At 33.7% G+C, this 15,325-nt stretch overlaps 1 protein-coding gene across 8 annotated transcripts in view; it reads right to left on the minus strand.

Annotated features, from left to right (window-relative positions):
- Window positions 1-15,325, minus strand: part of KIAA1109 (KIAA1109 ortholog) — a 197,858-nt gene that overhangs the window by 137,099 nt on the left and 45,434 nt on the right. For all 8 annotated transcript variants that reach the window (XM_029941360.1, XM_029941381.1, XM_029941348.1 and 5 more), the window contains 7 exons: window positions 13,885-13,976; window positions 12,208-12,325; window positions 9,031-9,186; window positions 8,684-8,781; window positions 5,611-5,789; window positions 5,356-5,462; window positions 4,157-4,362 (listed from right to left, as the gene is read on the minus strand). In XM_029941360.1, the coding sequence (XP_029797220.1) occupies window positions 4,157-4,362; window positions 5,356-5,462; window positions 5,611-5,789; window positions 8,684-8,781; window positions 9,031-9,186; window positions 12,208-12,325; window positions 13,885-13,976 (956 nt within the window). The remainder of the gene's footprint in view (window positions 1-4,156; window positions 4,363-5,355; window positions 5,463-5,610; window positions 5,790-8,683; window positions 8,782-9,030; window positions 9,187-12,207; window positions 12,326-13,884; window positions 13,977-15,325) is intronic.

Raw genomic sequence — 15,325 nt, forward strand, 5'->3', positions numbered from 1 at the left:
CTCCTACAGTCTCTTGCAATTTTTAACCTTAATAAAAGAAGATTCCTATGGATTATGAAAATTAAAAGAAAAATATCCTCTTGGGTCTAATGTTCAATTTGATATTAAACAATCTCCATTGAATTATCTAAAACATAAATAAATCAGAGCAAATTCTTTAGGGAATACTGAAATCCCTAACATAGTAGAGAACATCTGCTCATTTTTTATTAAATGTGCCAATGACTGTTTTTGAGTTATAAAACTCTAGGAGTCTTTTATGACTTATCATATCTGTAAAATATTATCAACAAAATTGCTGTTAAGGGGCACCTGGGGCTCAGTCAGTCGAGCATCTCACTCTTGATATCGGCTCAGGTCATGATCTCATGGTTCATGGGTTCAAGCCTTGCATAGGACTCCATGCTGACAGTGCAGATGCTGCCTGGAATTCCGTCTTTTTCCCTCTTTCTCTGACCTTTCCACATTCTCTCTCAAAATAAATAATTTTTTTTATTTAAAAAATTAAAGGTACTGATAAAATTGTAGCTCCCTTAAAATGTTTGCCTCATGTTAAATGTTTAATCTTGAGTGTGTGATTTAACTTTTGTGTGTTTTCATTTTAGGTTTGTTTTTGTTTTGTTTTGTTTTAGTATATGCATTCCATCTGTAAGAGTTAATTTCTTAAGAAATCACTAAAAAAATTACCAAAAGGCTGACTGAAGTATAAGGTAAGCAGTAATATATTATACAAACTTACATAGCATTTTAAGATTAATAAATGTACACAAATATTTACAAAGACCAAAATTCCATTTCCATGTTATGGTAGGTGGCGTGCAAAACTAAACTATCTTTAAAACAAATTCCAAACAACCCCAGGGGAAAAAAAATCACATATAACTGGGAAAACATATTGTCAATTTTTAGAATGAATTTTAAGATGATAAAATAAGCTATATTTTCAAATTACTTGAGTCCTATGAGATTTTTATTTTCCTAGAGATATTTATTATTAGTGTCAAGTAACTATTGCAAGTAACAGGACACTATCATTTTTCCTCAGCCTAAACATTCATATTTGTGTAATGATACTCATTTCTCAAAAGAGAAGAAAAAGGAAAATTATCACAATAGTTAAAGAAGATAGCTAATAAATTAAGAGATGTAGGGGTTGGGGTGGAAACAATCTACAGGTACTCTGTGTCCAGTATTAAATGTTTTTAACGGAAACTAGATAGCCAGGCCTCTGTTCAAGACCACTAAAACACTTTTTTTTCAATAGGGAAAAGAGACATACCATATATACCCACACTGAATCCAAAGTTACTACTGACTACCACTAACATGCTACCAGTATTTAGAGTCAGATTCCCATTCTTCCATTCAGAAAAAATGTAAAAAGAGAAGTCAATTCAGAAGTTCTGTAGACATTTCCATAAAATATTCTCATAGATTTTAATGCATGTTAGTATACACTCTGCTCAGAGTTCTTAGTAATAATAATGGTAAGCCTAGTTTTCTTTTGTCAATTTTGGAAATCAGTCAAAAAAATGATTCATCTTTTTCCTGTTCTATCCTTTAAAATTTCTTATGTTTCAATCTGGTAACTAAAGAAAATACAATCTCAGTTACGTGAATTTTCACATTCTCTTGGTTTTCTTTTATCTATACATATATACACTCTAACACAGACACTAAATAGAACATAAGTTATGTATTAAAACAAAATTTTTCAAGTGATTAAAAGAGAGATATTTAAGATTGGATAATATCTCTGTGCCAGCATGACATTAAGTTATACGGTAGGCAAGGAAAAAAAAAGATTGAAAAAGTTACTTGTATTTTTTTTTTTAACATTTATTTATTTTTGAGTGAGAGGGAGAGACAGATCATGAGCAGGGGAGGGGCAGAGAGAAAGGGACCCACAGAATTGGAAGCATGCTCCAGGCTCTGAGCTGTCAGCACAGAAGATGACGCGGGGCTCGGACCCACAAACTGTGAGATCATGACCTGAGCCGAAGCCAGAGGCTCAACCAACTGAGCCACCCAGGTGCCCCAAGTTACTCGTATTTCTAATAAAGAGTTCTGAGAGTTCAAGAGCCTAGAAAACCTTTTTGCTTATCATATTTTAGATAAATATATACTTTTTATTTGAAAACCTTAAAAAGTTTAATGTTTTATGCAAATACTAATACAAAGTTTAGTACAACAAACTTTTGACAATACTGAACAGTTGTTATAAAATCTTAAAGCATGAAAAGGACTGCATCAAAAGAAACTATCAACACAGGTTACATTTATGGAGTAGAATTTGTAACGAAGTCTAAAGAAGGCATATGCTCCCTTCTCTTTATTTTTCCTTGTTATAGTACTCTTATTGTTAATGAATATGTATTACTATGGAATTTTTAAAATAAAAAAAATTGAGGATCAGTGTATATACAGCAATGCAAAATAGCAGTGGAAATGTCTCTCAGCTGGTATTCAAACTGGTATTTTATCAATATAACCATCTTCACTTGCTAACTAAATCACTATTTACATTAAAATTAAAATATAGTCCAGCTTCTTCAAGGGAACTATAACTTGAAAAATGCATTTTAAATCCTTCATAGTTACTCACATGCAATCCAAGAAAATAAGATACTGGGAGAAATATGTGAAGAATATTTTAGGTCAAACAATGGTCACAAGGAAAAAAAAATTGTGTGTGTGTGTGTATTTCTCCCCTCTGAATCTGAAGAATCACTCCTTCAGGAAGCTCTCCAGACACCTTAGGTTTCCACATATATTAAATACATTGTCCCTTGCATCTTTTATCTTAAGTTATATCATCTGATGCTTTAGGGTACTTTTTAGTAAATAAAAGACATTATATCAAATATAAAAATTTTAGGTACCTACAAAATCTGTTCAGCTAGCACTTCGTCCAGAGAGCCTTTATTAACATTGATTGTCCTTCCCTGATCAACCCTGATCAACCTAAACCCTTTCCAGAACTAATTACTCCTGTCACTGTACATTATGGGACTGTCTGTTACCTAAGCATTCAAAATCCAAACCTCCACAGTTATGAAATTACGAAAGGAAACAAGTAAAAAAACACTGATAAATTTAGACTCACACAAAAATCCAGCCCACAAGTAACTCTAATGCTCATGGTTGATAATGTTTGGACAATCAGTCTCACTTTGATTATCAGATGTAGTACAGCAGTGAACAGTGCAATGAAAATCTAAAGCAAAGTGAATTAGCAAAATCCTGGAAAAATGCAAAATTTTATGAAGTTGCTAAAAGTGATGCTAGATAACCTCTCAAATCACAGGTAAAGCAATCAGTGCTAAGTACGGATCTGGAAAGCTTAGTGCGGTTACCTACAAAACCGAGTAAACTGACAGTAGTTATTGATAACTTGCTAGGGACTTTTTAAAAATATGATGTGAATATCAAAAGAAGAGTGATGTGTAGAAAACTGACAAAGTGCTCACATATTTTTCTTAATACAGTCTTGATCAACCTTGTTTGATCATGCTTAATCAACCTTTAAGAGCCACAATCCTATGCAATCATACAACTTCAAAAGGGAAAAATTATACTAAAACAAATCAGCATTTGATTTAGTCTTTATTCAAAGAAGGTATACTTCTTTAGAACCTAAATTTGTCAGACTCTGAAAAATTCTTATTTTCATATATTTGCTTCAAGTGTTAAGTTAGTGCTCCCAACATATTTTTGCTTATTGTGTAGCATGAAATAAAGTTGTTTTTTAATGAATTCACTGGTTTTATTTTATTACTCTCAGATAAGAAGGTTCTCTTGTACTTATTTTGCTATGTTATATGACAATGTGTTAAAATTTGTCATTATATGTCGATCCTATTGATCCTCTAGCTTACCTCCTTGAGAATATATGCTGTATCATCTCTATCTCCAAGAACTAGCACAATTACTAGATTATATTCAATGCTAAAAAACAAAACAAAACAAAACCTCAACTGAGAAGTACACCATTTTTAATAGATGAGATTGTAATTGAGTCTAGCACCACAAGTTTACTCAGCATATATAACATATCCTCAACAACTTTAAACCACCTATTTCAAATGGTCTCAATTTTAATTAGATATTGTTTTACCGATATTTAAAAGCATGTAAGTTCTTTTAAAAATCATACCTTTATACATAAGAAGGCATTTAATAATGGTCCATAGAGAGTTATTTGAGAATCTGGAGAAAGTTCCATTTCTACATGAAGTTTGTCAGGTGGAAGTTCTGAGGGATCAATAGGTGGGCGTGAAGAAGTGGAAGGAGAAGAAACTCTGTCTGATGTTTTCTGGGACGGCCTCAATACAGAGAGCATGGTTTCTTCCATTTCTGACACTGGAAAAAAATAAGAAAAAATAAAGAATGTTTTGGGGAGTGGAACTTCTTAGAAGTTCTTTAAGGAACTATTCACTAAGAGACTCTATTTTGATAGAATCTCTGATATAGTTAGTACCTATAATATCTAATGAAAACAGACCTGCCAGACTAGTAAGAATGCATAATAGAATAGACTTCATTGCAATATGTGTAGAACTACTTAACCAGATGGCATAGAATCAATGAAAACTTCCTATTAACATTCCTGAGTCCCTGTAATATAAATTCAGGTCACAATTAGGTTTTAGCATACGTGGACATTGAAGTACTAAGTTGTTTTCACATAAACAGCTATTCAAATATCATGTGACATTATCAGGGTGCCTGGGTGGCTCCGTTGGTTAAGTGTCTGACTGTTGTTTCCAGCTCAGGTCATGATCTTGCGGTTTCATGGGTTTCAGGCCCAGCGACAGGCTCTGTGCTGTGCAGACCAGCTTGGGATTCTCTCTTTTCCCCTCTCTCTCTGCCCTTCCCCCACTCATACTGTCTCTGTCTCTCTCAAAATAAATAAACTTAAAAAAATTTTTTCCCTTGCACCAGCCAAATTAACTTATTTTTCTTTAAATTTTGTATTTAATATTTTGTATTACAAAATTACAATACTGTAATAATTTTTATATTAATGCCTTTGGGTTATGGAACAAATCATCTGAGTTTCTATTATTTCTTATGGGGAAGTTTACTTTGATATACAAGTGCTTTGAACTACAAGCATGTTTCCAGAATGGACTACACTTGCAAACCAAGGTTTTACTGCATCTGATACACAGTAAAGGCTCAATGAAAGTTAGTAATAATTATGCCAAAAATCTTTAAAGATTTTTAAACTTATGCAATCATGTCAGCAGAACAGATATATTTCCAAATTAAAAAAAATTCTTATGCCTTTAATGGTTATCAGTCATAAAACCAGATGTTTCAAAGGACAAATTATATAAAAAAAACACTTACATGATTGTTTTAGCTGCTCATCTGCTTTTTGTGGGTAAATTGGATGCCATGTATAATCAATTGTGAGCATGACACTTGGGACAGTCCAACATTCAACCCAACCAGCTCTTTGAAGAACAAAAAATAAAGTTCTGGTCAGGTACTTATTCCTTTCATCGTATACAAACACCAGTTACAGATAATCAAGTTTCTTTTTCTTATTCTTTGAAAGAATCAGAAGAATAGTTTCTCCACATACAAGCACAAAATACTCACTTTTCTTGTGTAATGTTGCGCCATTTTGGTTTAACAGTTTTCTGCCCACTTTGACACTCAGCAGGAATACCAGTATCATGAGTCATTTTATTTGTGTGGCAATTCTTTACCAGCATAAATAATGAATATTTACTAGGGTGGCAATCTGGTAGAAATAAGTGAAGATCAACATCTTCTCCCTAAAAATGAGTTTAATAACCCAAAGTTATAAAACAGATACATTAAAGATGTTAGGTTTCTAATTACAGCCAAACCTATGTATAACAATCCTCAGAATACAAAAGAAAACAAATATAAATGCCAAGAGGCAGATCTTTACAATGAACAGTTAAACAACTGGAATAAGGCTGTACATTGACTAAAACTAAATTCTAATTAGAAAGTTAAGGGAAAAAATCAAGGCAATAAATAGCATAGTTTCCACAAAATAGTAAAAAAGATGATCTTCTATGGGTATTCACGGGTATTTCACATGTAATTTAGTAAAAAAAAAAAAATTAAAAACCATCTAAGTTCAGGTAGTATTTCTGCTTTTTATTAATGTTTAAAATATGATCGGCTCTTGATTCTAGTAAGCCTTGGTTCATCAACTGGCTTTTAAGAATTCTGAATTGAGGGGCGCCTGGGTAGCTTGGTTGGTTGAGTGTCAGACCCATTGATTTCAGCACAGGTCATGATCTTATGGTTATAAACATAGAGCCTGCTTGGGATTGTCTCTCTGACCCTTCCCAAATTGCTCTCTCCTTCTATGTCTCAAAATAAATAAATAAACTTTTTTTTTTAATGAAAGAATTCTGAATTGATACATCAAAAGGATCTTCATTTGGCTTCACTTTTTTCCTTACAGGTCAGTGCCCTAATCTTGTTCATCATGATGCCTGACATGCTTGACTTCTTTCTTTTTTTAGATTTTATTATTAAAGAATTTTATTGTATTTTGTTTCAGGTTTTTATTCAAACTCAAGTTAATTAACATACAGCATAATGTTAGTTAACATACAGCATAATGTTAGTTTCAGGAGAATTTAGTGATTCATTACATACATGCAACAACACTTTGTGCTCATCATAAGTACCCTCCTTAATCCTCATCCCCCATTTAGCCCATTCCCCTGCCCACCGCCTCCCCTCCAGCAACCCTCCCTTCTTTATAGTTAAGTTTGTTTTATGGTTTGCCTCTTTATTCCCCCCTCTGTTCATCTGTTCTGTTTCTTAAATTTCACATAGGAGTGAAATCATATGGTATTTGTCTTTCTCTGACTTACTTTGCTTAGCATTAATACACTGTAGCTCCATCCACGTTTGCAAATGGCAAGATTTCATTCATTTTTATGGCTGAGTAATATTCCATTGTAGAAATATACCACAACCTCTTTATCCATTAATCAGTCAATGGACATCTGGGCTCTTTCCATAATTTGGTTATTATAATAATATTGCAATAAACATCAGGGTGCCATGATGCCTGATTTCTTAACAGGTAGCATAGTGGAGTGGTTAAAAGAATGGAGCTCTAACCATTTTGGCCAACTCAGCCACTCACTAGTAACATGACAAGTTATATAAACTTAGCTCCTCAGTTTCCTATTTCATAAATGCAGGTATAACAACTACCTCAAGTGTATTGTTCTGAGAACGGAATTAATTAATACACATAAAGCACTTAGAATAGTGTCCAGTACACAGAACATGTTTAATAGATGTTAGCAGGTCTTATTACTATTGTTGCTAATTTTTTACCACCATACCTCCATCAATATAACAACTTCTTCTGATTGCCCATACCCTAAAATTAGGTGTTCCACAGAATTTTGAACTCATTAGAGCTGCCTTTCACATAAAAGGAAGAAAGGTATTTGTGGCTATTCCTTGAATTCATGTTTACAATTAGTAATGTAACAGGGAAGTGTAAAATCGAGTTCATACACTGTAAACATGAGTTACAAGGGGTTTTCAAAAGAACATGTAGGTTAGCCACAAAGATTAGAAATGAGCTGTAATATTCCATTGTGTGTAGTGTGTGTGTGTGTGTGTGTGTGTGTGTGTGTGTGTGTCACATCTTCTTTATCCACTCATCAGTTGGTGGCCATTTGGGTTCTTTCCATAATGTGGCTATTGTTAATAATACTGCTATAAAGATCAGGGCGCATGTAACATTTTGAATTAGTATTTTTGTATTCGTTGGGTAAATACCTAGTAGTACAATTGCTGGATCATAAGGTAATTCTACTTTTAACCTTTTGAGGAAGCACCATACTGTTTTCCAGAGTGGCTGCACCAGTTTGCATTCCTACCAACAATGTAAGAGGGTTCCCCTTTCTCCACATCCTCACCTATACCTATCAGAATATACATATTTTAAATCTTCCTAAATCAATAAGGCAGCTCAAATTTTTAAATGGACAAACTCAGCTATGATAAAGAAAAATCTTGAAATTTGCAATGACATGGATGGAACTGAAGTATATTATGCTAAGCTAAATAAGTCAGAGAAAGACAAATACCCTATGATTTCACTCATATGTGGAATTTAAGAACCAAAACAAACAAACATAGGGGAGAAAGAGACAAAAACCAATCAACAGAGTCTCAACTATAGAGAACAAACTGATGGTTACTAGAGGGGAGGTGGGTGGGGAGATGTGTTAAATAGGTAATGGGCACTTGTAGTGATGAGCACCAGGAGCTGAATGGAACTGTTGAATCACCAAATTCTATGCCTAAAACTAATATTACACTGTATCTTAACTAACTGGAGTTTAAATAAAAACTGAGAGAAAAAATATATATTCTATAAAAAAAATGAGCTATAAGAATATAATAATTCAGGGAATTTTCTTTTTATTGCCCAACTCCTAGGGGAAGTTGGGAAACTTACAATGACAGAACATTACAGCTGACTGCAAAAATGAAATAGCAGCATTTCTGTGACACTGAAGCTCATAAACAATGGTGGGAAGCTAAAATACTATAGGATGGCAACGGGATAGGGAGAGGAAAAGTAAGATACGCTTTGGGAAATCAGACTTACTAATAAACCTGTGGAATGAACAACGTGTGCAATTATACATACTCTTAAAGAGAACTTGGTGTTGCACGTAGCAGGAACAAAGTCCGTAAAGGGCAAAGAGAAATCAATGTTTAATGTTTCCCCACAGGCTGCCAGATACACTAACAAGAAGAGACAAAAAATTAACTTCAATAAAACTTTAAATAAAAATTGCTAAATACATACCTAAAAAAGTGAAAGACAATATGCTTAGTCTAATACAAACTCTGAAATACTACCCTGAAAGTATTATAAGACAATGGAAAAAAGATCAATTCTCGTAACTATTAAAACTATAATTCAACATCAATTTCCTTTGTTAGTATTTGTCTTAGTGAACAAAATACTTAACCTAACTTTCATGTTCTTACCATTTTCTTGTTGTTTAGTGGAACAGTCAATCCAATTGTGTTGATTAGCAGCCCAAATCATTTCAAATTGATGGAACATGATTTTAAAATTCCACGTATATGGCACAAATGAAAAAATGTCTGGAGCACTATCACTAGACCAGTCTTGAATTAAATCTAAAATTATAAAAATAGGAGCAAAATTAATTAAAATTGGAAAACAAAATATATTTTAACATCAGTCAAAAATGAATTTTTCTTTTGTAAGAAGTTAAATACTGAAATATTAAAAGATGATTAAGATATAGCTAAATGATTTAACAGTAAACCAATGTTTACCTACTAATCACAGTTCCAAATAAGAGACATTTTATATATTTCACATATCTATTAAAGAGACTTTAGAAGAAAAACAAAAACCCTGATAATCCACTACCCACAGCACTGTGGATATGTTTCCTTCTAGTTTTTTTCTATGAAGATTTTTATACTATCTTAGATGCACATATTTTATGTACTGCTTCTTCTCATTGAACTCAAAATTTTTCCAAGTTATTTCAAAAATGTTAATGAGAATTCATTCAAGAGATTTACCAGGACTTACTTAACCATTTAATAATCCTGCATATTTAGATCCTTTATGAATTATTATGTTATATATAATTTTATTTATATTTTCATGCAAGATATTTTACATATTCAGGATTACCTTGTCGGTATAGATTCCAGAACTCGAATGGCTAGGTAGAAATTTTTTAAGTTTTTTCAAAGTTCTTATGAATTACAGAATTGCTGTCTGAGAATAGTGAATCCATTTTTCCTCCTACCAAAAGTATATGCTTAACTATTTACTTCACTGTACTCTCTCTCCTACTCTTCTTCAATCCTTTCCTCCCTCCCTCTTTTTCTGTCACTCAGGATAATAGGAGGATACAGCTTGATGATACACTGATAATTGAAAACTATTATCTCATTTTAGTTGAATTCCTTAATTACAAGTAAGGTTGAACATTTTTTCATGTTGTTTTACTAATAAACAAGTACCTAAAGTGTCTACTGTGTGTAGATTCTCTCTTAGACTCTAGAAATATAATGGTGAACACAAACTTGGCCCACTTAGTATTTATAGTCAATCATCTCTAATTTCTGATTTGTTGTACTGCTGATTTGTATGGTTTTAAGTGTTGCTTTTTAAAACTGTGTTCACTTAGTCTGCTTATCCTTTGATACCTATTTTTTAATCTCAAAAGGCAAAAACTCTTCATATAAAGATATTAGCACTCATCTTAAAACACTGGTTTCCTCTACTTTTTCTTTGGGCATTCACAGTGTTTATGTGCATATGTTCCCACCAATCATACCTTTCAGTAAGTGATCTCCTCCTAAAGGTGTCAAGCTCATCTCTGTACACTCATAGTACATAACACAATTCTATGTATATAAAATCAGAACTGTATGTATTTGGGAAAGAAATGATTAGAAGAGGTATTATAACACACTTTGACAGCAGACAGTCCTAGGTTTTAAATTCTGGCTTTACCATTTTATACCAATGTAATCTTGAACAAATACATATTATCAGTTTTCTCTTTTACAACGTAAGGACTTCATAGACCTGTGAGAAGTGAGATGATATATGTGAAGTTTTAGCACAGTAACTGCCACAAGGTAACTACTCTATGTACGGCAGCACTTATTACTAAAGATATTCTAAAGAAAATAAAAAGTAAAAATAATTAAATATTTAAAAAAAATTTTTTTTTTTGGTGGGGCACCTGGGTGGTTCAGTTAAATGTCTGACTTTGGCTCTGGTCATAATCTCGCGATTTGTGAGTTCGAGCCCCACGTAAGGCTCCGCACATTAGATGTACTGATGCTGGCAAATCAGACCAATTCTGTTTAGCTAAACGTTTTATGGGAAGGTTCTTTAAATATAACTTTTTATGTAGCAATATTTCTGTTAGAGACCAAACTACATGTTCCTAACCCCATGAGATATGAGTAGCTATTATAATATGCTTCAAAGATAGATAACATCAACTCAGCATCCATGCCAATAAAAAGGAGTAAGGAGCAGCTCCAAATACAAAATAACATACCCTCTTGCACTACTGGAGGAAATGTAAATTGGTATGGCCACTGTGGAAAACAGTATGGAGGTTCCTCAAAAATGTAAAAACAGAAATATCATATGATCCAATAATTCCACTACTGGGCATTTACTCAAAGAAAATGAAAACACTTACTCATACACCCCTATGTTTACTGTAGCATTATTTACAATAGTCAAGATATGGAAGCAAATTAAGTCCCCACGACAGATGAATAAAGAAGATCTTGGGTGTGTGTGTCATACATACGCAGCCACAAAAAAGAATTAAATTTTGTCATTTGTAGCAACATAGGCAGACTTAGAGGGTATATGCTAAGCGAAATAAATTAGACAAGGAAAGATAAATACCATACGATTTCACCTGCAAGTGGAATCTAACAAACAAACAAACAAAAAAGCAGAAACAGATCCATAACTAGAGAAAACAAATTGATGGCTGTCAGAGGAGAAGGGAGTAAAGAGATGAGGATAACAGTTGACGGGGAGTGAGAATTACAGGCTTCTAGTAATGGGATGAGTAAGTCCTGGGAATGAAAGGCACAGCAAAGGGAAAACAGTCAATGGCATTCTAATATCATTGGATGGTGACAAAGGAGAGCTACACTTGTGGCATAGTGTATAGAGTTGCTGAATCACCATATTGTATGACCAAAACAAATGTAACATGTCACCCATACTTCAATTAAAAAATTTTTTTAAATAACATACTTAACCATCTGAATATACTGTTTGTAGATGACAATAATCGAAACAAAATAATGAAACCATGCTGATGTCTAATTCAGGTAAAGAAAGAAACTGATTCATCCTCCCCAAATTATTCCCACTAGACTGATAAAAAGCACTAGGCTAAGATGAGTTCTTTCATTTTTTTCTAAGCCCAATTTTGGGTTCATATTTTCCTTGTTTGAGGTAAAAGAGAAAACAATATTTAAATTTTCCCTTTTATATGCTCAGCCCAAAAAGAAGTGTAAAATAAAGTATGAACTCTATCATCAAACCTGATGTTGAATCTAAAAGTAAAACTTACTAAATGTAAGTAATTCACTGTGATAAATTTCACTGTATTTATATGAGAAAGTTACCAGTAAAGAAGTTTTTCTGTGCAAAGATGAAGTGGTAGGTGGCTTTATAAACCTCTAATTCACACTGCCATGTCTGTGGCATGTTCCAGATTCGGGGGTAACTGGCATTGATGTGGAACTGCAAACAAAATGTTAAGTAAAAATGTTAGAGCTTAAAATGTAACATCGTGCAAACAACATTAGAAAAAAACTCATGCACACACTAGTGAGTAATTAAAACTTATTTTCCTGCTGAGCTGAACAGAAGATCCCTTGAAGATTTCAATATTACTATGACTAAACATCAGTCTCAACGGTTACACCTAACTCTTTGAAATCCTAAGTCATTATATGCCCAAAAAACTTCAAGAACAACAAATCAGGCTAGAGTTTTGATACTGTACTGTAGCTAAATTAAAAGAGCAATAGTCAATATCCTTCATTCCTCCTTGAACCCAATTTGTTATGTGAAAGGCTCATGGCTGGGGATGTGGAGCACAATGCATACTATCATACAGATGTGTGGTCATGAGTGCCTCCCAGGTTCCCATTTGGAAGTCTGGTAATTATAGATCTGACATGGTGCTTTATCATGTATTACATCTGCCAAAGTTTGGCGAGAGCTGCCTGACTAGAAATAGCATTATTGCAGCATCATTTACCAGCAAGAACTCAGGAATTTATTAAAATGCTGAATGCCAGTTTAATATACATTTATGATATTCAATATATTCTTGGTAATTATAAAATTTTCCTTTCACTTTATTTATATATATACAAATATATATCATCTGTAAATACACTTTTTTTTTAACAATTAAGGACCTAATGATACCATCTTATAAAAGAATCCTCTCTGAATATCAGCCATTCTACATAGTGGCTTTTAATATTATTGTTATTATTGTTGTCCTTGATAAAGAATCTGCTGATTAATGAGTCTCCAATCTGTGATTTTAATCATAAACATTTCATGGGGCGCCTGGGTGGCTCAGTCGGTTGAGCATCCGGCTTCGGCTCAGGTCATGATCTCACGGTTCATGGGTTCGAGCCCCACGTCGGGCTCTGTGCTGACAGCTAGCTCAGAGCCTGGAGCCTCTTCAGATTCTGTGTCTCCCTCTCTCTCTGACCCTCCCCAGCTCGCACTGTCTCTCTCTGTCTCTCGAAAATAAACAAAAAACAGAAAAAAATTTTTTTAATCAGAAACTTTTCCATATTTTTTTATAATATGTAGCGCTCTAGGGTATCAATAAAATTTTCTTTTTACCTCATTCATCAAGTAAAAAGCAAAACGACTTATTAAGCCATAAGAGAGAATCCAATGGGGCCCAAACATATAGTGAAAGATCGTCTTATTTACAACACAGGAATTAGTCTAGTCATAAAATGAAGTTTAAAAATATATTCTTACAACTTTTCATATTTTTAAAGACCAAAACCATGTTATTAGCATTGTGCCTTATATTCGCTTAGCCCAGAAGCAGAAGTAGAAGCAGGGCAAAAAAGAGATGCCAAACACAGTCCACAGCACTGGAAATCTACTCCTCTTCACAAAATAAGGCCAAGAGGACCAGTGGTTCTTGAATGAGAAGGTGAACCATTTAATGATTTCCTGGTCATTAAAATTTTATATTAAAAAATTAAAATCAAATTCAGATTTCATGTATGTATACATATCATTGTATATTCTAGACTTACTGCTAACATTTCTGCTTCTAAAAGGGTGCGGTATTGCATGCTGGTGGTGGCATCAACATGTAAGAGCTGTCCTTTAATTGCAGGAGTGTAACCTAGTAAGTGAAAACATAAAAATTACGAACCTAAAAAAAAATCTATATGATTTAAAAATTGTACTGTAAACAACCCCCATCACCACCCAAAGAAGGAATCCCTGAAAAACAGTGATCAGACACTATAAAAATAACCCCCAATGAGGGGAGCCTGCTACCTAATAGGTGATGTTTCTCGTTTGGGGCGGCTCTAATAAAGGCAAGTTCCACCTTCATAGAGTATCCACTCTGACTTTTCTTTCTAGTGCAAAACTATAAGTCTACTCTCTAAATGACAGTTTTCAACTATTAAAGACAAATCCCAAGTCTTTTCTTCTCCCTCAGACTCAAGGGTACCTGTTTTCATCATTTTCAACTGTAACTTATGTAATGATAGTTTCTAAACAGCTATTCCTTATGTCATGACAGCTAGCAAACAACATAGCCTCATTCTAAAAAAAACAGAAAAGCATAGATTATATCACTTCTTTTCTTGAAGGGCTGCCCTTCTATGTACACTAACACATGGTCATTATTATACAGCTAGTTCAACACACATCCTGCTCTGGGCATTTTTTTCCCAAACGCTTGAATTTCCGAAAAAAGTTTTAAATATATTTGAATTATATCTTGTTAATGTCTAAAGATTTAAGTCTATTTTTCCTCTCAGTTATCTTAAAAGCCAGTTAACCTTTAGCAAGAACCTGACTGGGCTTTCCTTAGACCCTTAACTCATAGTTCCACAAACCAATGTGCTGTGGCACTTCTCATGAATTCCCATATAAATATGCTTGAAGTACTGATCCGCTCAGCCCTCAGTGGCTCCCTTACCCTGTGTACCAATAATTGTAAAAAAAAAAAAAAAATTGCACAAATATTTCCTATGTGCAATATCAGTTTAAAAGTGGTAGAAGCATCCTTTAATTGAACCATTTTCAACTTCGTGCACTCCTCAACTTTTTCCCAATATGTAATTAAGCCTATAATTAGGGCTATCCTAAAAGATGTTTTCTCCAATGCACTACCCTCAACCAACCAGTCCTAGAGAATCTCAAGCATCTAACAAGTACCTCAAGACTCAGTATGATTTTACTCTTTTAAAAACTAGCAAAGGTAAGGTGTAACTCTTCATTAAAATAGCCTCAAAGTTACAGGGAAAAGATACACTATATCATTCTCAGTCACCATTTCACAACTGATTATCTAAGCAGGCAGACCTGGCAGACCTGACTACTACCCATGTATGAAAGTTAACGAACGTAGTAAACTCCCACCGGCTTTCTTCTAACACCAGCAACAAAAAAAGTTGACAAAAACAAGTAAAGAAAGCCAGGAGTGATATAAAAATTACTCTAATTATACGTACCCCT

This window comes from Suricata suricatta, chromosome 1 (genome assembly GCF_006229205.1).
Source record: "Suricata suricatta isolate VVHF042 chromosome 1, meerkat_22Aug2017_6uvM2_HiC, whole genome shotgun sequence".
Taxonomy (NCBI): Eukaryota; Metazoa; Chordata; class Mammalia; order Carnivora; family Herpestidae; genus Suricata; species Suricata suricatta.